The sequence below is a fragment of the Aedes aegypti genome, chromosome 2 (assembly GCF_002204515.2).
Source record: "Aedes aegypti strain LVP_AGWG chromosome 2, AaegL5.0 Primary Assembly, whole genome shotgun sequence".
NCBI classification, from domain to species: Eukaryota; Metazoa; Arthropoda; class Insecta; order Diptera; family Culicidae; genus Aedes; species Aedes aegypti.
In genome coordinates, this window is record NC_035108.1 from 49186204 (window position 1) to 49208821 (window position 22618).

Genomic DNA, 22618 nt, shown 5'->3' on the forward strand with positions numbered 1-22618 from the left:
CATTTGTGAAAATTGATTTAGTGGTAACATGCCTGCTTCTTACTTGTAAGATGAAACAATTTCTGGTTGAACCATTTCCGATATTTTTTTTATTTTTTCGGTTCTAAATTTCACATGTTTTTTGGCAATTTTTATCAAACTTTCAGTTTTGAGATTTGGAATGAATTTCACAAATAATTGCGATATATTCAAAATGGGTAAAACACTTGTTTTTCTATGTCTTCTTGTTTATAGAAAGAAAAATAGAAATGAAGTTTCGCAAAATTGTTTATCACAAATGTATGGATAAATTGTTTCTTCACTTAATTGAAAAGCATTTTTACTCGTTTCGAGGATATGAGAATGGGGGCTCATAAATGGACACGTTTGTCCTTATATGGGAGACGAGTTTAAAATTAACCTTAATGGTCGACTTCTTTATGTTTCCAATATGCTTACAACTAAACCCATTTGAAGAAAACATCCCATTGAACAAGAAACTAACGCTCCATTTGAAAGTTTGATTAAAATTGCCGAAAAATATGTAAAATGTAGAACCAACAAAAAAATCGGAAATGGTTTAACCAGAAATTGTATCATCTTACAAGTAAGAAGTAGGGATGTTACCACTAAATCAGTTTTCACAAATGATTAGTATTGTGCGCAAACTGAATCAAAAAGATCTCATGCCTGCCTGAGTGGCTGTCAAATGTTGTCACAAAAAATGTGGAAATGTTGATTACTGAATTATTGGTTGCTATTTTACGTTAGTCTGTAATTTCTAGGGATATTCTGATAACAAATGGACCTCACGATAGGTAATCTATTCTTAATGAGCACCTTTAAAAATCATTGGAAATCGCAAATAACATTATTATGACATTTTTCACAGACTTCGCCATCGGCTCCTGATAAACCGACTAGCTCATGTAAGACCACTTACATATCAGTGTTCAACCTAATTTTGTATTACTGCCAAGAGTTTATTAGACCAACCAGCCCATATAAACATAACAGACACATCAATTTTCCGTATTCGTATCCTCGTTGACATTAAATGTTACTGGATTGCATTGCTCATTGCTTTATAAAATGGAGCAAACAATTAAATCCTAATCAAGCGTCTTCTTGAACCTTCAATAATTATTATACAATGAACCAGATGTGTGGAATAGAAAAATAAGTAGTATTTATATGGTGCACATCCTCATATGCTTGTTTAATGATCGTTAACATTCCAAATTCATATATAAAAATGATGCCAATATTCTTCTGAAATGGTGCACGTTTCCCTGAAGCGATCTAGGGCTAAAAAATATTGATTTGACTAATTCAATGGTTGATTAATTGAATTTGAAAATATATTGATATTTTGCTTATTACGCTTTTTTTGATGAAAAATGCAAAATTTTCAAACTTTGTCAAAAACTAATCCAGGGGTGCTGCAAATCATTTGAAAACGGCCTCTTTCTACACTTTTCTTGCACTTCAAGACACATATAACCGCGTCCCTGATCCAGCCAAAAACATTTTTTTGTCGAACAGTGTATTAAATTCAAAACTCAGGATAAGAGTGTTCTTTTTTCGATTGCCGATTCATACTTCAATCAATGACGATTTCAGAAGCAAAAACTCCTATTTCATAACTGCAGCACAATTATCGCATTAACCGGAAAACGCCAATAAATTTTCATAATGATAAAGTCATACGGTGGTTAAACCTAGTAAATATACTTTACAACTGTTCAATGCAGAAAAATGGTAAAGTAATGATATATTAATAACCATAGAGATAAAGATAAATCGAGCCAAACATATTTTGTAATGAATGTTGGATTGCAAATCCTTTGAAACTGTAATAAATTAGACACGTGCTAGGTGCATGTGGTTCCATTTCCTCTCCTAAGCGTACCCTCATCCAAATAAACTTAAGAGTTTTCATCATGAAAATAAGCCAAAATTTTAAAATTAGGTTTTCTTAAGATTTGTTATGAAACATGATAATTAACGTTATGAAATTCATAACTATTTTTTCTAATACAGATTATGGAAGCAAAGCACATGTAGTTTGTTGTTGAGCGTTTGCATGGTAATTAAAAATGAACATTTTCCAGTTTTGTTTATGAAAGTTTTATTTTCGTAGTTGGTGTTATAAGGTTTGCCTTTTGACATATACATGTTCAGTAGTATGTTCAGTTTGCTGAGTGCATGATAAGTTAGAAGCAATGAATCTAACATTCGAACCAGTGAATCGAATTGTCTTGGAAACAGACGCAAAAAAGTAACAAAATAAGAACGCTTACAATCGTATGTCACAACCCCTTTGCGAATTGTCATACAATCCCAAGAAAAAATGTCATGACAAATAAATTTGTTGCAACATTTTTAACTCTTGATTAACCACTTATTTTAAACACACAATCAAATTTGTTTTATGGTTGCTATTTGGTCGGTGTTTAGTCAGACTGGACCAAGTGCATTTTAATGATTTCAGTAAAATTTGCTCTAAGTTTTCGATATGACATAATTTTTGCATTATTTGCTGTAATATTGGAACTTATCTATTCGAGGAGATCGCAGCAAGCCGTGCGCGCGGGCGTCTGCGTTTTGAATTTTGTGTCACTTTTATGTCGTTCCGTTTTTTTTACAATTCGGCTGGTGAAAATTAGATTCGGTGGATGGTGCTATGTCACGTGCAAATGTTCTATGGAAACATGTTCAAAGTGATAAAAGTGTTTTTTTTTTCGGAAATTATATCTAAAGATGACATGCAGAGTTCTGTGTTTTTTTTTTGCTTTTATCCGATTTGCTTGCGTTTTGCTCGAGAGTGCTCTGTGATGGCTTCAGCAATTGAATTCGTTTCGCGCGACTTGTTTTTTTATCTCTTGTGCGTGTTGATTCAAAAATTGATTGTGGTTCGTGGATGCTCGGCTCGGGATGGATTGTGAACTGCAGTTTGTTTTGTCGATTTTTCGTGCGGTGCATGCATTTTGATAGGCAGTGTTACGACTCACGCTAATAATTCCCCAGCTTTTGCAAGATGGACGTGGCTAGGGCAGCTATCGATTATTGGAGGATGCGTCAATCTTGTCTAAGAGTTAGAGGTTAATCCCATATTTCTGACTTTGGTAACGGACGAGAAGGAGGCAACCCTTATAGGAATACCACTCTAGGACTGTATCACACGAATTTGTGCGAAATGCTTAATGCTAATGCTAATGCTAATATTAGAACTTATCTATTCGATGCATCATCTGTATAAAATTACATCAAAAAGATTAAAACCGCTAGTGTTCTTGACTAATCTGTATAAATCCCAAATTTCATGTAGCTCGGTCTGTCTGAATACTGACCATTTGATAATGTAGCAATGTTTTCCAACACGGAGAAAGCTCTCAAAAATTATAATTGTCATATTCTGTACAAGTTGCGATAAACTTCTTGATGCGGAATAAGATTGTTATAACAAGGACAGGAGAGGACAATGTCGTTGTTGCTGCGTGATGGTTGACAATTGATTCACTGATTCAAACACAGAGAAACAAACTTTCGCTTTCATCGCCAGTGGTATGCTGTAGCGTGTCGCTTAGCTGTCACCGCGGGCGGTAATAAATTTCAAATTTTGTGTTGCTACAGCTTAAACGATCGTGAACAGCAAGCAATTCGGACTTTGTTCGAATCGGATGATAATGATCTGTTCAATTTTAGATCATGTCCAAGTGATGCGTGAAATTGCGAAAAATGTCACGATTCGGAATCAGTGCCATAAGAAATGTTGGATACACAATGTGAAATGGCTAACTTGATCGATGGAGACGGATGGTATGTGGTGAGCTCGGAGTAGTTTGTTAAAAAACGAAGTGAAACACGATTGACACAGGAAATGCGATCATCAATTTCAATGACTGATCAGCTGCCAGAAATTTACTTAACCTGCTTAGTACGGGGATCAATGGCAAAATCATGAGAGTTCAAAGGGTAGCATACCATTCAATCATTTTCGGTCATCTTCGTTGATACCCATTTCCTTTGATTGAGCTATTCCTTCGGTTCATTCTGGCATTACGTCTCAATATACACAAAGCTTGCTTCTCAGCTTAGTATTCATATGAGCACTTCCACAGTTATTACTGAGAACTTTGCTGATTGACCATTTTTGCATTCGTATATCATCTGGCAAGTTTAGTTTAGAGACAAAATGCCGAAAAACAAATCGTCGAAAGAAAAAAATAATACACTATGAAAAAAACGTTAATCAAAGCATATTTTATCAAACACGATGTGAAAAAAAAAATGAAAAACACAATTCCAAACGTCCTTTCAACGTATGAGGACTCGACGTTCGTAATAAGGACAAATTTTCTCATTTGCGTCAAAACTTTTGAGTATCTATGAATGAGATCCATCTCAAACGCAATCTCTGCTTTGTTCCTCAAAGCGATTGTTTATCTCGCTGTTGCTGTACGCAAAATACGTAAGCATGATTAATATAAAACGATAATACGATGTTCATAAACTGTTCCTACTGTTAAGCAAGCGTCTTTTACCCATCCCATTCACCTAACAGTCACGCAAGTGGAAGCTGCTCACACATTCGGAATCCCGCGTCTCTTCTAATAGAAAAAGAATTCAGTTCAAAACCGGTGAAATTTCGTCGCATGATCGAATCAGATGAAGCGAAGCCAAACAAGTAGAGATATACAGTCGTCAAGATCATTGCCATGGGCGAATCGCGCTACACCCGAGTGGTAAAGTGATCTTCGTTATTTTTACGGTGTGGGAGCTGCCTTGATCACAACGTCAATTATATAATTAGATCTTCAATGTCTATAGAATGTAGGCAAAGTATCACCACAAGGGATAAAATTAGTGGCATCGAGGTGCGACGTAGTGGTTCGCTGATCTACAGGTAGACAGATGCTTCGAATACCGGATCTGTCAACAGCAGTGCATGTGATCGATCGCCAATCCCTCAAAGGGTGTGTGACCGGAGACGTCATTTGAGCTGGCCGCGAGCGACTCAGGCGGCAGTCAGTCGGCTGCCAGACGGAATTGATTCTTTCCAAATTACTGAATGCCCAGGCCAGGCTCCAAACTAGACTATTTTTTTTGATGCAAATTGACCTTTGTGTACTTCATTCTTGTCAGTACAGCATGGCGATGGCATAGATTTCATTCTGGTGCCCGATGGTTTTATTTTGCATGAGGGAACTAAATGTAAAAACAGCTTAGGTCAGTAGACTATCACAGAACGCTCAAAAAATAGATATCTTTTAGTAATTTTAGAAATCTAGATTTTTTTCACTCGAAAAGATTTGTAACTGAATCGAGCATGTTCTGTAATGATTCTCCAGTTACATCAATGCTTCTACATAACCAGTACGTTGACCCATTTTCCCACTTCTGCGTACATGTTAACATTTCGGGAGCAAACTTGGGCGTGAGAATTTCTCACTCGATTATGCTGCATCCTGCAACGGTTTACTCCCATTTGTCCTAGAAAAAGGACGTTCATCCCTGCTGCTGCAAGTCTAGAATTTTTCCTGCCATAGTGTGCTTCCTTTGTGCACTCCGACATGCACTTGATCCCGAAATGACACAAAAAAGGTGGTTTCACAACCACTAAGACAAACGCAATGCATTGTGGCATTACGAAAGCGAATCTTCGCCTCAGCGCAGAACATCGACCGACCCAAGTCAGGTTGGAAAATTACTCCCGTTCTGCGGCAACCACCCACTCAGCTGATGGCGCGAACGACGCACAGAGGTCTAGATTTCTAAAAAGATGTCCAAAACCTAATTATCAAGCACCAAAAATGAAAAAAATCATGTACAATATCAGATAGTTAAGAACACACTCGAAATCTACAAAACTGTGTTTCTTTATGTTCGGGCCCTAAATAGGTGCACATGTCCATTAGGAATTTTAGCCATGATTTTTCAAATCAGGTCCACTGTGCGATGGTGATTTCGTGCAGCAGGGCGTTGCTGACGGATACCAGCTGGGTTTGGCGTCTTACAATTTTTGTTGTACCGTTTTTATTTTTCTGCAACAATTTTAATTGATTGTGCGAATCGCTGACCCAGAAGGATGCACCAAACGACCGGCTCGCGTGTGCATTCAGCGCAATTAATGTTATCTACTTGCGAGCACGGCGCCAGCGCTAATTTGAGTTGAGTGTTCGAGAGGATGATGGAGCGATGTAGATTGGTTCATGAAGATTTTCGATGGTGATTTTATTGTGAGTGTGGTTTATTGAATGTATCAATCTATTTTGGCTCAAAGAACTGTCTGGCAGAAGTCTATTATAAATGTGTAGTTGTAGTTAGGGTCGTCAAATACTCATAAGTTTTGTTATATTATACGATTCTCAATACTATCAGCTCCACTTTCAATTATTTTCGAGCCGACTGGAAAATTTATGAAACATATTGACTCTAATCTTGATGTTAACAATTCTTCACAACGGGGACGGACCTGGTGTAGCGGTTAGAACACACGCTTCTCACGTCGAGGACCTGGGATCGAATCCCATCCCCAAGATAGTCACTAAAAATTTTAGTGACGACTTCCTTCGGAAGGGAAGTAAAGCCGTTGGTCCCGAGATGAACTAGCCCAGGGCTAAAAATCTCGTTAATAAAGATAGAAAAAAAAAACAAAACTTGATATTGACAATGCTCTTGAAACTTTAACAAATTCCATTGTTGAAGCCAGGAGCATTGCAATTCCAAAATGTGATGTAAAAATTGAATCCGTGATTATAGACGATGATCTTAATCTCTTAATCCGTCTTAAAAACGTGAGGAGATGGTAATTTCAACGCACTCGCGATCCTGCTATGAAAATTATATGGCAGGATTTGCAGAAAGAAATCAAGAAACGTTTTTCACAATTAATAAACAAAAATTTTGGAAATAAGATTTCTCAATTGGACCCTGGCTCTAAGCCCTTCTGGAAATTATCTAAAATTTTGAAAAAACCTTAGAAGCGGCATTGAAAGAGGAAAACAAATTATTACTAACCAATTGTGAAAAAGCTCAAAAACTTGCTATGCAGTTTGAAAGCGCGCACAATTTTAATTTAGGACTTACTAGTCCAATTGAAAATCAAGTTACTCAGGACTTCGAAAATATTCTCAATCTAGAGAACATTTTCAAAAATTCCTGGGAGACTGATTTAGAAGAAGTGAGAAATATTATAAAAAAAAATCAAAAATATGAAAGCTCCTGGCGATGATGGAATTTTCTACATTCTCATCAAGAAACTTCCAGAAAGTAGTTTATCATTTTTAGTTGATTTATTTAACAAATGTTTACAATTAGCATATTTTCCTGACAAATGGAAAAATGCTAAGGTTGTTCCAATTTTAAAACCAAACAAAAATCCTGCAGAAGCTTCTAGCTATCGTCCAATAAGTTTGCTTTCCTCCATCAGTAAACTTTTTGAAAAGGTTATTCTGAACAGAATGATGGTTCACATCAACGAAAATTCAATTTTTGCCTATGAAAAGTTCGGATTCCGCCATGGACATTCGACCACTCATCAACTTTTACGTGTAACAAGTTTGATCCGTTCCAACAAATCTGAAGGCTATTCTACTGGTCTTGCTCTTCTAGACATAGAAAAAGCATTCGACAGTGTTTGGCATGAAGGCTTGATTGTAAAATAAAAAAAAATAATAATTTTCCAACATACATTGTTATCTGTCAAATCGTACACTTCAGGTTAATTATCAAAACTCCAGGTCTTCATGTAACAGCTGGGGTTCCTCAAGGCAGCATTTTGGGACCAATATTATACAATATTTTCACATCTGACTTACCTGAGTTACCTCAGAAATTTTCAGGCCAGCCATGTTGTATGCTGTACCAATATGGATTAGCTGTTGTAATACCAGAAAGAAAGCTCTGCAGAGAATTCAAAATAGAATTTTGAAAATGATTCTGAAGCTTCCCCCCTGGTATAGTACCAATGAGTTACATAGAATATTCAATGTTGAAACATTGGAACAAATGTCAAATAAAATAATTAATAATTTCAGGCAAAAATCGTTACAATCTTCTATTGCCACGATCAATGCGTTATATATTTAGGTTAAGTTAGGTTAAGTAAATTGAAAACGTGCATTTTTTTTCTCTTAATCAGGTAAAAGAGTTCGAAACTTATTCTACAGAGCCCAATTATAGTAGAACTTGAATCAGGTCTCATATCTCTTAGGGGTCATCCATTAATTACGTAAGAGCTTATGGGGTTTTGAGCATTGTTACCCGCCACACAAATTATTTTTAATTTTTATTAAAAAAAATCTCACCATCGGGGGATGGGGTGTTCGAAAAACCGCCAAAATTATCTTACAAGCCTAGTATGAAAAATAGTAGAATTTTAAGCTGTGGATTGCTCAATCCAGTGGAAGTAACATTTGATTTAAAATTGAAACTGAATAAAACATTGATTCTTAAAAACAAGACGAAAATTAGCGATCAACGAAAAATCAACTCACGACTCACCACATCGAGTCATTCATACGTGGACCGACTCTCATAGTTTGAGAATCATTGTCTTAATTTCACACACTGCCGGAAACGTTCAATCTTATTGGGCAAGATTGTTAATGTAGTTTTCTATCATGTATATTGACCAGTTTTCGCTGAAGTGAAACTTTTTGGTGAACAATTGTGCAACTATGGTTTTGAGACTTCTGCAAGCATTGTTAGGCAGTATTGTAACATTTGAATGGCAACATGATTAATAAATTGTATCGATCAATCCTATTCAATTTGCCTTACACTCCATTTGATAGATTGGCATATTTGGATTTGATTAGTTAAATTATTCATGATAACTCAGAAAACACTTTGAAGCAGTTATAACTAACTTGCCAGCTATGCAGCTGCATATTTTTTCTGAAACATCTAGCAAGGGGAAAATTGTTGAACATACCTTATAGACATGAAACTGCAATCCTTGCAACACAATTCTTCTGATGATTGCTGCATTCTCTTTCTCACTGGGAAACTATGTTATTTTTTCAAAACTCAACAGCTTAAAGATTCAAAAACACTTTTCAAAACACGATTCACCCGTATCCTAACTAATCACTGGTAAATTCCACGACTTTCAATCAACTATCGATGAATGAATGCGCCGCCAGTGGTTGCTCTCTACGCAACTCAACCGTTCTGGAATTTATGAGCACGACCTGACTGCGTGTCAAACTAACTGGCAAGTATGGCAGGAAACCACCTTCGAAGTGTAGTAAGCTTTCCAATAAGATGCGTTCAAGCATTCTATTATCTATGATCTTTCTTCTATTCTATATTTGGGCTTCATAGAAGGTGCGTATTGGTGGACTGGTGCAGTTGCAACTGGTTTTGACGTCATCTTTAAAATGGGACAATTATAATTATATGCATCTACACTTCGAAAATAATCATGTCTATTCATATACTTGTATGAACTTTATGCAAAATTTAGGTCGGTAATGATGTGCAATTTAATCAATATAATGTCATAAGTTATTAAACCGGATATTTATCAATTGAACAAAAAGAGGTCTTTTTTTCTTGAAATTATAGGTATTAATTAAATGAACAAAACAATACACTGGTTTTCCATTAATTTCAAGCATCCTCGCTTTTCAATTTAACAATATTGATCCATCTTATGTAGCAACAATCCAGCAATTAATTTGAAGCGGAATTCTCATTATTGCTTGGTTGGCGGATCCATAACAAGAAGCCTATTGTACTCAGGATTTTAAGGGGTCTATACGGTAGACTTCGATATTAGAAAAGCCTTAAAAGTGATTGGCAGCATAGAAATAGTGTTGTGATCTCAGCATAACAGTACGGCTACCAATTCCTCTTATTTTTTCTCCAATAAGAACCACATCATGCACTCAACATACGCATACACGCACTGTAAATGCATAAGGAGAAAAGAAAACGCGTGATCTTGACCTTCAAGTCGTTTGATGCGGTCTAGAAAAAGATGGTTTGGTAGAATACTACTTAGGGTGCGGCGCGCATAGTCGCACAGATCACAGATTAGTGGGGCTTCTTAAGTCTTGTAATGGTTTTGAGTATGAACCAGAGCGATTAAAAGTATGTAATATGTGGTCTACTGTCATACAATTTTGAGAGATCAGAAATATCTGAAATCCTCATTTTAATGTTAATTGTTATGATTAAAATTGCAAATATCGAAATTCTGGCTGAAGTTGATCACTTACCTTCCTACGTGTATAGACTGTTAAGGGAGCCACTTCAATTATCAAATTGCCTGTGATGTCGGTGCTTAAGGAACCCGGTGCAATTAGGAGCTAAAATAAATGGCAGTTCAGACAAATTGTTCTATATCAGCGATTTTCATATCGTGCTTCGCGAAGCACTTGATGTGCTTGCTAGCCGATGCAATCTGGCTAAGCCAGTTGTCAACCACGAAAAAAGGCTATTCGCTGGTTCCGAGTGAGCTTGGTGGACTTGACTCGGCCACTTTCTGGTAGACCACAACCGAAGCAAGTTATAGTTCCAAGCGTCAATATAGGCGAGAGTAGATTGAGTATTTTCGTCCCTGCTTGGGACTGAGCGGGCGTAACAAAGGTTAGCTACAAATTTTAGCGACCTGTAGCTAAAAACTGTGACGTGCTGGATCATTTCTGAGAATGGCATCAGATTCAGCAACACCAAAACCACTAGAGTCACATAATTTGATCCTTGAGACACGCAAAAATGTCATTTTGTTACGCTGTGTAATTTGTGCAATGTTATCGAGTTTGAGAGACAGAAGATAATGTCCAAAATATGACGGGGTCGACAGCATTATCAAAAATAAAATAAACGCGATCATGTTTCTTGCCGTTGCCCAAAAATTCTTGAATTCATTCCCAAATGCATCCCTTATGAAAAAACTGAACATATATGGGATCGTCCATTAATCACGTAAGAAACTAGAGGGGGTTTGAGTAATCTTAAGTGCCATACACATATTTTTTATTTTCATACAAAAAATCATACCACAGGGGAAGGGGGTCTAAAACTGCCAAAATTGTCTTACATAATTAATGGACAGCTCCTACACACTTACACACTTAAGTTCGGAAATCGACGGTAAACGGATTCGCCGAGGACTCAACAGCTGATATCTCGGTAATTATTTGCAGAATCTAACGATAAAAACGTTGGCCGAGATCTCGGGATAACTTAGGTTTGCCGAAATCTCGGTAAAATAAGTACAGGAATTCGGTAATAAAAATTACCGAAAACTCAGCTGTTGGGTTCTCGGCGAAACGTTTTGCTGAGGTCGACGAAATAATTTCGTGTATATGTCTATCAAATTTAAATATAAAATTCTTTGATACCATGTTATATAAAATAGCAGAGGTCTCTGTAACTCTCTTAAGTACGTATTCAACTAATTACAAATTCCAGTTGTTTGCTAGGACGTGGCCAGATTGTTGAAGGATGGGTCAATCTTGTCCAAAAGAGCATGCTAAACTTGATAACTCCAATTAGGGTTGGGAAAAAATCTGAAATTCATTCTACAGTAGGCAAACAAACCCAATCGTAGTCAGCGAAGCCAGTGAAACTCACGCCTATCGCTGCTGTAGGCAAAGAGCCTTGAAAATTGCAAAACACCCGTTGCTAAGGGCAACCCAAAATTACTGTAGAAAAATGTTCTATTTCCCGCTGCATTTCCCGCATTTGGAGCCTTCAATGACACTAACGATTTAGAAAATTCGTGTATCCAACATAGGCTACTTGATGAGATTTACGATTGTGAACTACTGTACTGGGAAAGCCACGTGATATTCGCGAAATTCAAGCCTACTACTATTACCATTCCCAGCACTGACTCCAATTGATAAGTGAATAGGAAGGAGTCAAACCTTATTAAATCGTATATAAATTGGGTCCTAAAGCCCTGTCCCAATTTTAGTATCAAACGCTCAAGTTTAGGGCAAAAAACATGTTTACTCAATTTTTAAAAGATTTTCATTTGTTTAAGTCCAAAAAACATTTTTTTATGATTTTTTAGATTTTGTCCCACCCTTTGGCTTAAACTCAAATTTTGGGTATATTTTGTTTTCCGTGTCCCTGCTGAAATGTCAGATAGGAACAACTCCAGTGTTAAAACTATATGCCCTGTGGCATTTTTGTCGAAACTGTGAATGTCAAACATGATCACAAGTGTCAAGGTTCATATTTGGAATCATTTTTAAAATTGAAGTTTAAAAATGTTATAGCCGTTATTTGAGCTAGAAAAAATGCTAAAGTAGTTGCAAGAACATGCTCTTTCGTATTATTAAATAAAAACAAGAATTCATTAAACATTTTAGGACCCAATTGACACCAACCATGTATCGTAGGTGCTCAACATCAACATAATATCGAAAATTCAACTCTGAGGCTATTGGAAAGCATTTAAATTGCTTCAACATAAGTATTTAGTTCATATTCTAAACATTTTGAAAAAAAAAAAATTGTGTGTTGATAAAAAACGGAATAATTTGTTAACGAAATCGGAACGTGACAAAGTCGGAGCGTGACAAAATCGGAACGTGATATGATACCTTTATCTCTGATGGGGCAAACATAAAAACATATTTTCTGACGGCATTCAATAGACAAAATAAAATTGTATATCATATAAAAAACTACATATGTGTTATTTTTGTAACTCTAAAAAATGTCTTTAAAAACTTTTTATTTTTATCACAGATAGTTCGTTTATAGACTGCTTTATTTGACTATTGTGAAGATTGTATAGTGTATGCATTTTTAAATTTTGTGGGCTTCGTAGCCGTGTGGTTAGTGTCACCAGGCATTCAACCACATCGTGTTATGGAGTGTGGGTTCGATTCCCGCCTCGGGCGGAAAACTTTTCGTGAGGAATGCTTTCCGACTGTGCCACTGGGCGTTGCATGCTAGTCCGTTGTCTAGTGTGGTGCTTCCTTCAAAGGGCAAAATGCCCACTGGAAGCATTAACGTGTAGGTGTCTTTAAAAAAAAAAAAATAATAAATAAAAAAAAAAATAAAAAAAAAAATATTTTGCATTTAGAGCATGAAAATGAAATTGGAGACAAAAACTCTTCTACAAAATTGTTTCTCAAAATGTATTCTTTTATTTAGTGTTTTATAAAATTAGGGTGGTCCACAATATCACATAAATAATATGATCAACTTTTTTATTTGCAAAAATAATGGTACATACTCTTCAACGAAGCTGTAGAATGTCATATTTTTATCAACTTTGCCTAAAAGAGTTTTTTGTAGCTCAAAATGTGACCGATTTAAAGCAGTTTCATTATTGTAGGGTGGTACAAGAAAAATAAGTTTTCTAAGTTCAGTATTTTTAGTATTGAATTCTCGTCAAAGTAGTCTATAAATGACTTTCAGAACATAAGAAAACGCCAATTGTCATGCAAAAAGGTTGTTTATATCTTTTATTTCAAAAGTTATTGAAGTTTTTGTGATAAAAATTATCTATATTCAAAGAAATTTTATTAGTGTTACAAAAATAACATATCTGTAATTTTTTAATATGATATACAATTTCATTTTGCCTATAGAATGCCGTCAGAAGATATTTTTTATGTTTGCCCCAATCAGAGATGTTCACAATCAAAGTAGGCTTGTTTTTGAGTATGAGCATGAGCATAGATGAACGTACAATTCGTAGTTGCTACTCCGTGATTGAGCAGAACAATCGAAGTTGCACAGGGAATTAATGAATGGGGTTTGGGATCAGCTTACCAATGTGCACAAATCGAGAGCTCAAATTTTAATAGTCAATAACGGCGCCGGCCACGTCCTAACGGTCATCGGGGAAGGAAAGGAATATTAGTTAGACAATCGTTGTTACTAGAGATCGAGTATACCTTTGCATCTCCACAGTTGTCATGGAAAGTAAATTGGGTTAGTGGGATAAGGTAAAGATCTGGGAGTCACCAATGGTTGGTGATGCGATCCATGATATAATCATGCCTAATCGGAATCGCGAAGAAATAATTCGATTATCGCATTGTACGCCGAACAAGTGTTCATCACTCGCCCACGCAGGACCAAGCAACGCGATCAATAGATCAAACACAACTAACGGATCGCGTTTTTTTCACTTCCACTCGACCAACGCGCGACATGTTTGATCCTGCCCTCATTGCCCACCCCCGCAGGAGCAAGCGTCAAGGTCGAAGGATCAAACACAACTCACAATTGCAAGAAAAACAACAATAACTTCCAAACGAAAAGAGATAATAAGTTCCTTCACTAAACGACCTTTACCCACCATTACGCAGTTTTCAAAGCTCTAAAAGTGGTTCATAAACTACTTTGATGAGATACTCAGTGAAGAATAACTCATCAGAAATCATATAAAATAAATCATTCTGTATGATTCCTTCGCGATATCGAGTCTTCAAAACACTCTACTTTCGAATGGTGGGTGAAAATTTTGATTTTGATGCGTGAATTTTGAATAATTTCAAATAATTAGAAATGTGTGGACACTTCATGATTCCTATTCCGGACGCCTTTACTTTTGCCTCATATTCCGAACAATGTGATTCGAAATAGAAAAGTCAAATTATCAATTGAAATCATCAAACCACTAAAGAGACGTCTAAGCCTGTTGAACATTGTAAATTTGCTTAGTTGTCTATGGAAAATGCTTATCGAAACAATCCAAGTGAAAACTTGTTAACGGAAGAAATTGAAACATTTCATGTGAAATGTTTCCTATACAGAGTAGAGTGTCCGGAATTCGCAACTGTTCGTAAAATGAATCAAAACGGTCCTTATTCGCTCGGAAAAGGCTCAAAACCAGTCTTACAATCCTCTAAATCTTCAAAGAATTCTTTGCTACAGCTTTTTGATAGCATTTAAGTTCTGTAGAAAAGGCATTCTCCCTTAGTTCTAAAATTGAAGCAGATGCTCTAGTTGTATAAAGGAATCCGGAGATTTTGGGAAATTCTCCAAAGGAAACCAATTTTTTATGTTTACTCTTTGGTGACAATACTGAACAATTTTCTAAGTTTCTTAAATCTCTGCGATGTAGCAAAGTCTGATGTTTGCCCTCTCTAATGCTTTCTTAATTGTTTCGATCATGATGTCCTCCGGTGAACAGCCCTGAAAATCCCAGAGGTCTCATGTCCGTGCTCATGGGGAATAGAGATTATTGCAAGGCTAAAAGCATGAAAGCCTTTCAAACGAATCTTTAGATATCTTGCGACCTCTTTTAATGTTTTTGAATTATTGAAACAATATCTTTCCAGCAATAGGGCAACTTGTAACGCGCTAGTCAAAATAAGAGATTAATAATAATGCAATTATACCTATACTGTAAATGTAATACATGTTAGGTAAATTACACTGAACAAAAAAAAAATCAAATTTAGGAAACATGCTTAAGATAACAATAATTGATCGAGTTTCCGAAATTCCAATCCGGAGTATCTCACGTTCTATCTACGTGGCGCGTGTTAACTGCAATAAAATGTTTCGTATCAGACAGGGCAATGCATCGCTCGATGCACTCTTGGTGGCTGATAACGAACGGTTTGTTTATTTGACGATTAAATATCGTAAATTTTACTTTCGTTAGATGTAACAATGAGGTGTGGAAGACAAAATCGTCATAATCTACGGCGCTTATCTGACGTTCGTACTCTGTGTACCTGTTGGTGATTACAGTAACAAATGAGTGATATTGTAATGGTTTCAAACAACGAAAAGTCTATGGATATGTATGTAATACAACAGTTTTTATACACAATTTCGAATCACAGAGCATTTTAAATCTCAAATTATAACACTTACCGTAGCTCAATAAATAATCCGATAAGAATTGCAGTCAATGTGACGACAGTGCTGTGCACCCAGGTACCAAACAGATGGCCAGCGGCACTCAACGATGAAGGCTGAAGCAGCAGAGGTCGCTCTAGGTCTGCGGACTTCCGGCGAGCAGGTTCGAAATCTGGATCAACGTCGTCGATTGGGTCCTCTTCGAGATTAGAACATTGCACTTTTTTTAATTCATGGTATTACGGGGTCATGTCACCAGCGATGCAGTCGTTTGGATCATCGTCGTCACAATGGAACAGATGGCGTCGAACAACAACACATTCCGTCGAGATATCAACAATGGCAAATAACGAAAGTTTGAGTTAGATTAAACTGCGACTATGGGTGATAATCTGCCCGCTAGGTGAGCTCCTCCTAGAAGCGGCCACAAAATCACTTGCGTTCTCAGCGTCCCAGATAGCAAAGCACAATTTTGAATTTACTGCCTCCACTTGAGGTTCCACTGTTGTCGAATTCGGTTGATTCAATTTCCAATTCTTGCTCGGGGCTGATTGATTCTATTTTTAATAAAATATCTCACTTTTTGCTCGTTTGGTTTGAATTTCGTTAAATGGAGATTTCGATTTTGGGTTTCAATTTTTTTAATTTCGTCGTTTCAATATTCACATGCTTTTTCAGTTTTTGCGTTTGTTCACTTTTTGAGTATGGAGCATCCTTACACTCCTTTTCGGATCTCGTCTATAATACTCTCACTTCGTTACTAGATTGTTATTAAATCTTACGCGGCGAATCTGTGTGAGATTGAGAGAAAAATTGAGGATTCTTACACTGCCTATCACACTTTTGAGGGTGATATCAATGGAAAATTCCGGCACTTATTCGTAAGGATTTTTCGAATCCTTCCAAGTTAGCTCACACACATTCGTAATATCCGTAACCAGAATCAGTCGTAATTAGGTCGACTACAGAACTTCACGCGAAACGATAAACACTTGTCCCCGCACATGTAGGTGTAGTACCTTTATCGCTACCAATTACAACACTCTTCAATCCCTAGCTCTACTAGCGAAGTACCGCTAGATCTGCGTTATCAAGCGCGACACCACTTACGAAAATCTGTCCGCCGACCTGTTCCCGGGACGATTCTGGCTCCGGAATCCGTACCAACTGAATCACAGATCTAGCAGATCCTCCAGAATACGGACGCGCTTCCGATTCAGACGTCGTTCAGCGAAGAAATTTTTCTCTTCAGTACCAACGCCAGTGTCCAAGTGTCAAGAGAAGGACGTAGCAAGGTCGTTGAATCAATCGTCTGGCGGTTTACTAAACGAATCTCTTTCTCTCGTGAACATCGGTAAATAGTCCGTCCACCGTCGTCGTGGTGGCAGTTGGTGGTCCATGTCCCAACTTAGTACGAGGAAACTCGCTCTCTAGCCGGTGTGGAGCGCATGCGTTTTTCTCTCTTCGAGACTTTCATATGCTCTTATGCTCTCTCTCTCTGTCACCCCAGAATTCACCCGCCGCCGATTACCACCCACCGCGATCCGAACTGCCGATCAGCATACCACCCCTTGGGGAATACAGTAAATCACAAAATTGTGCTTTGCTGGGCAGATTCAGGGCGAATATAGAGGCTGCAAAGGAAATAACTGTTCCCGAACAATTAACCTAACTACAACGAGTAGCACGGTGTGTCTGAAACCGTTATAAAAGAACACAGGTTCTTCACAAATTTCACGGACTTTTTCTATGCCGTCCAATATTTTTTTAAAGAATTTCTTTAGAAAACCCTGCAAGATATAATTCAGGGATTCGACTAAAAAAAATCAATTATTATCTTAGCATTTTATCTTTGAAATCCCCCAAGACTTCTTCAAGATTCCAGGAGATCTTCCAGAGATTCTTGCTGGAGTTCATCAGATTTTTTTCAAAGCCTCAGGATTCCCTCAGAGAAATTCTATATGAAAATTTCGGAGGAAATCATCAGAAATCAGTGGATTATTCATCACCGTAGAAGTTACTGCTTGAATGTTTGAAGATGCCCTGATTGGAAGTACAAGCGATATCAAAGGAAGAATCACTGGATGAACTCCTGGAGGACTTATGATATTCTTGAAAACTTCGTGAAAAATCTTTGAAGAAACTAAAGAAATTCATGGTGAAGCCTCTTGAACAACATGTTGAACAACAGTTTCTGGAGTTATCCTGCATTGATTAACAAATTAAAAACCTGTGATGAAATCTTCGGAGTAATATCTGATGGAAACTTTAATATCTGATTTTTTTTTATGAAATTCCTAAAAAAAACTTGAAAAATGCATACTTGTCGTAATGTTAGGAGAATTACAATTCATAGAAAATTGTCTGACTATATTCTCTGAACCTGAATGCTCTCTTATTTCTTGGTGCCTGTTTGCATTATTTTTATCTATTTGGTCTCGGTTTTCAAGCATGATGTCCTTAAAGTTCCTATTTTTAAGAATCTCAGTAGCTACCAGTCTTGTAACGGTGATTTGAAAATTTAGGGCCAATAGCAATAGTTGTTTTTTTTTTCTTCTAGTCAAGTGAAGAAGTATTCTTCTTTTTTTCCGTTATGTCCTTACTAAAACAGAGCCTGCTTAAACAGGAATTTTCTTAAATACTGCTTATTTGGTCCCAGAATAATTCACCGGAATATCTTCGAGTTCAGGAATGGCATTCATTCTTTAATTTTTTTGGTCTGAAACCGTCGATTGAAATGAACAATCAATATTTTGAATCGTATGAATTCTTGCTCATTAAATGACGTTTATAGATTGCGCGTTCAGGCATTGGTAAGTCTTGTGATGATATTTGTAGATATACTATAAAGCATTACTAAAAGCCATTTAGTATGATTTTAACTGCCGCTCGACATACATGTGAATAATTGCGAAATTGAACATCTGAGAAGGAGTCTTTGTCTCAATGTAGACGTAATGCCAGTACGACAAAGGTAAGAATGAAGGACGCTGATTATTTTTCAATGGAGGCTTCATAATTCGACATGATGAGTGCTAAGATGGTGAAAAGTTCATTAAACTGCTTAAAACCAATATGGCGTCAAATGCTAAGATGGTCGCCAAATGTTTCAACTCAAAATGATATTTCTGAGTATTTGCATTCTGTTCATATTGGGACAAAGCCTGCTTGTCAGCTGTTCAATTTCGCTATTTTTCGCATGTACGTTGGGCGGCAGTTGAGACAATACTTTATGATCTAAAAAATCAAGAGATTTTTAAGCTTAGAAATATACGATTTCCACTATAAAAATAAACTAAAAAATCAAGAGATTTTTAAGCTTAGAAATATACGATTTCCACTATAAAAATAAACTTTTGGCAATGTTTCACATTAAAACAACAAATATCACCAAAAGACCTAATAATGCTCCGACGCAAAATCTATGAAATTCATTCAATGAACAAAATTGTATATGTCGAAAACTTATTCAAAGAGTCTCAAGTCAGAAAAGTAAGCAAACTTACTTTATCAATCCTACGTTGTTCGCAGACGAATTTGTATACGTTCCGCTCCGAACCAACTCGATTTTTCACTTTTAGAACGTTGAATTTCCGGATTTACAAACAGCGTAAGCAGGATTATCAACTTTCGCCACCTAACCGCTAATTTCACCGCTCTGTTGTATGAATTACATAAGGTTTAAGGGGGGGAGGGGGGTGGTTTGATGGATGATGGCGAGTTTTAATCCACATCATTATGTTGGTTATCTTTTACGGTGTTGAGTTACAGCTTAGTGAAAGCATCAAAAGTGATAACTAACGAAATTTATTAAGCTAAGATTTGTAGCTGCAAAACGTTTGCGTAAGGGATGGTGCACAAATTATGTCACGCTAATTTTCAACTTTTTTGCCCCCCCCCCCCCTTTGTCACGTTTTTTGTATGAGTCCTTCGAAATTTTTGTAAGGCTTGTCACGCTTGGCTTGACCCCCCCCCCCCTCGGAGCGTTACATAATTTGTGCATAACCCCTAACAGCTGTATTAACGCTAATCGTTCTATTTTTGACAGCTTTAATTTTTTGCTGCGTTCCCTGCTTCAGTTCTACTGTTATACAGCACAAAGCAAATAATCTTGGCTTATAGCGCTAAAATTGTTAGTTGGGTAGTACTGGTACCCACCGCTCTTGACTGTATACACATTTTGGTTTTCAAAAGATTTAAGTATGTTTGAATAAGTATTTCAAGTGACTTTTTGATTTAGTTGATATGGGGTAACATTGATCACCCATGTAAACAACGTTAGGTAATGTTGAAAATGCCCTTCCTTACTTAAATCATGACCCCTGAAGCCGAAAAAGAAGACCAAATTCTTACAAGTCATTTACTTTTTGAGTAATTTCAAACATACAAAATTCTTTGAACCACGGAATACGCCTAAAGATATGCATTTTCCTGAAGAAATTCTGAATTCGTAATAGTAGTTCGTAAATGATGCTTACCACAATACCACAATAGATCAATTAATGGTCGCAGTGGTTCAGATCCCAACAAAAAAAAATGATGCTTAATTTAATAAATTTATGAAAGATTCAACAACGGAATCGTTTTCGGCGAAGCCATTTTTAGTAACAACTCATGTGAAACATCAATCTCCGATAGTGTCATCCATAATGATAAGAATCATGCTCCAAAAAGTTGACAAATTTTCGCATGAACTAAACGCAATTTTCGCAAAAATCTCAATTTTTATTAGCTCATAAATGTACAGTTAAGGTCGAAATACGCGTATCTGTCAAAGGATACAAACTCTAGTGGAATTAAATGGTATAGTATTAAATTCGATTCTTCATCTACTTATAGGTATTCCACTAAACAGCTCAAAGATTTATTATCATATTTGATTTTCATGATTTCGCAATCCTGACATGAATTAGCAACAATCATCGATAACCAGTACAAATTCCAATGACGGCCTACTTCGCCTAAAAATTATATGCCTATTGAATGTCGAATAAAGCCAATTAATGTTTTTTTGTCAATAGAGTTCATTGATACAAGACATATATAAGTCCTAAGGGGGTTGGATATTTCGCATAAGGACGGTTCGGATACGGACGTTTGGCATAATGGACATTTGGCATAATCAAAATGATATGCCTTCTTTAAAACGCTACCTGTTCTTGTATGAAACTGCTTTATGCGAAACGTCAATTATGCCAACGTCCTTATGCGAAACGTCTTTATGCGAAATTGGTCACCCCCCAGTCCTAAACCATCTCATCAACAAAATGTCTTCAAATTCACAGGAAAGATATTTAGATCTTTTGAATGTGAATCTATTGGTTATTTGACTAGAATATGAATGAGAGATGATGCACAGTACTGATTTTTTTTTTTTTGAGAAGTATTGCTTGTAAATGGCTCTAGATTTAAATCAATATTTCGTTTCCCTCGATGAAACTTCTTGAAATTCACGGAAAGCATGGTAGGATACTATATTTTTCGAATGATGGGTGCAAAGCTTATGGTCATTTTTTGTTAATAACGGATTCAGACACACCGTGAGTAGGTCTTATTTGGTACTTCTTTAGATATTCGAAATTGATTAAAACAATGACAATACATAACAGCTCTTATTCCCTCTCGCACTATCAAAAGTAACACTGTAATCTACTTCATGAATGCTTTCGAAGCTGTTGGGCCAAAGAGAACGTGGCGTCAAGAAATCTCCCTTCAATTTGGTTCATCAAAGCACTTGCTCTCGGAGCGGGCGATCCCCAATCTGCTCACGCTCGCAATCGTCATCCCCGCCCAGCCCATCGTAAGTCCGCGTAATTCTCCAACTCACCTTTCGCCGATTTGTGTTCTTTGAATGTGGTGAACCAAAACATTGTGGCTTGCAGAGCGTAGGGAACACCGTCTTATTCTCGGCGGACGTACAAATATGTATGTATGGTACAAACTTTTGGCTTCAACGGAATGCTCTTGGGATTGAGAAGCAGAGCTACATAGGTGATGCGGCCACTGCACTTTCGGGAAGACACACCAATCGAGACTGAGGGAGAGGATGTGCAGTGCGATGCACTTATAAGTTATAAGCTGGTGGTACCGGAGCGATAATAAGTCTTGATATTGCGATGCAGTGGCAGTCTTTTGGGTGTCATTCATCGAAGGTTTTTGATCCACTTCTGAAGGTGGATCCTATCATGCTTTTGCAATTTGATTGTACTAAATAAATTTTGTAGACGTTTGAATCATTTTGATTTGACAATTTATCATGTGATACAAGAGATCAAAACAAAATTTGTTTTAACAAAAAAAGCAAGTTCTTCAAGATAATTAAACTTCTTTCAGTCCCCTATAAACTGAATTAATTTTTCGAAATATTCTCTAAATTTCACTTATTGCCAATTAAGAACCACTTTGGCCATAACTGTTTTTTTTGTTGTGAAAGTTAGTTTTAACTCAACATATTACGTTTTACGCAAGAATTCGGACTTTCTTTAAAAGAATTTCGTCATTGCAATCAATCAATGGTTCTTATTTATGAGCTGCTCCAGAAATTTGTTCAAGGACGTTCTTATGAATTTTCTTCAGGGTTTTTTGCTGGAGTTCCTTCACCAGATAGCTTTTCGTGTAACTCTCCCAGTTTTTTTTTCTTTCTCAATTTCTCAAAAAAAATCCTTCGAAGTTTCTCCCTGAAAATCCTATAAACAATTCTTCAGTTGTGAACTCACTGAATGCGAAAGTTGTTATAATCTTTCTGAAAGCTAATAATCACTGAAAGCTTTCAAGTTGTTATAATCAGACTTGCTTCAAGAACACAGTCACATGAAAAAGCTACATTATTCGTTCAACT

At 36.7% G+C, this 22618-nt stretch overlaps 1 protein-coding gene across 13 annotated transcripts in view; it reads right to left on the minus strand.

Moving 5' to 3' along the window:
- The window catches only part of LOC5567620 (glycogen-binding subunit 76A), a 51560-nt gene extending 29753 nt beyond the window's left edge, over positions 1–21807 (minus strand). For 2 of the 13 annotated variants that reach the window (XM_021840805.1, XM_021840798.1), the window contains exons 1-2: positions 21608–21807; positions 15796–16000 (exon numbers count right to left, since the gene is read on the minus strand). In XM_021840805.1, coding sequence (XP_021696497.1) covers positions 15796–16000; positions 21608–21650 — 248 coding nt within the window. In that variant the 5' untranslated portion in view covers positions 21651–21807. Of the gene's footprint in view, positions 1–15795; positions 18294–21607 lie in introns of those variants that run through there. The other 11 variants (XM_021840804.1, XM_021840803.1, XM_021840801.1 and 8 more) reach the window with 11 other exon arrangements.
- Positions 21808–22618: the final 811 nt, after the last annotated feature.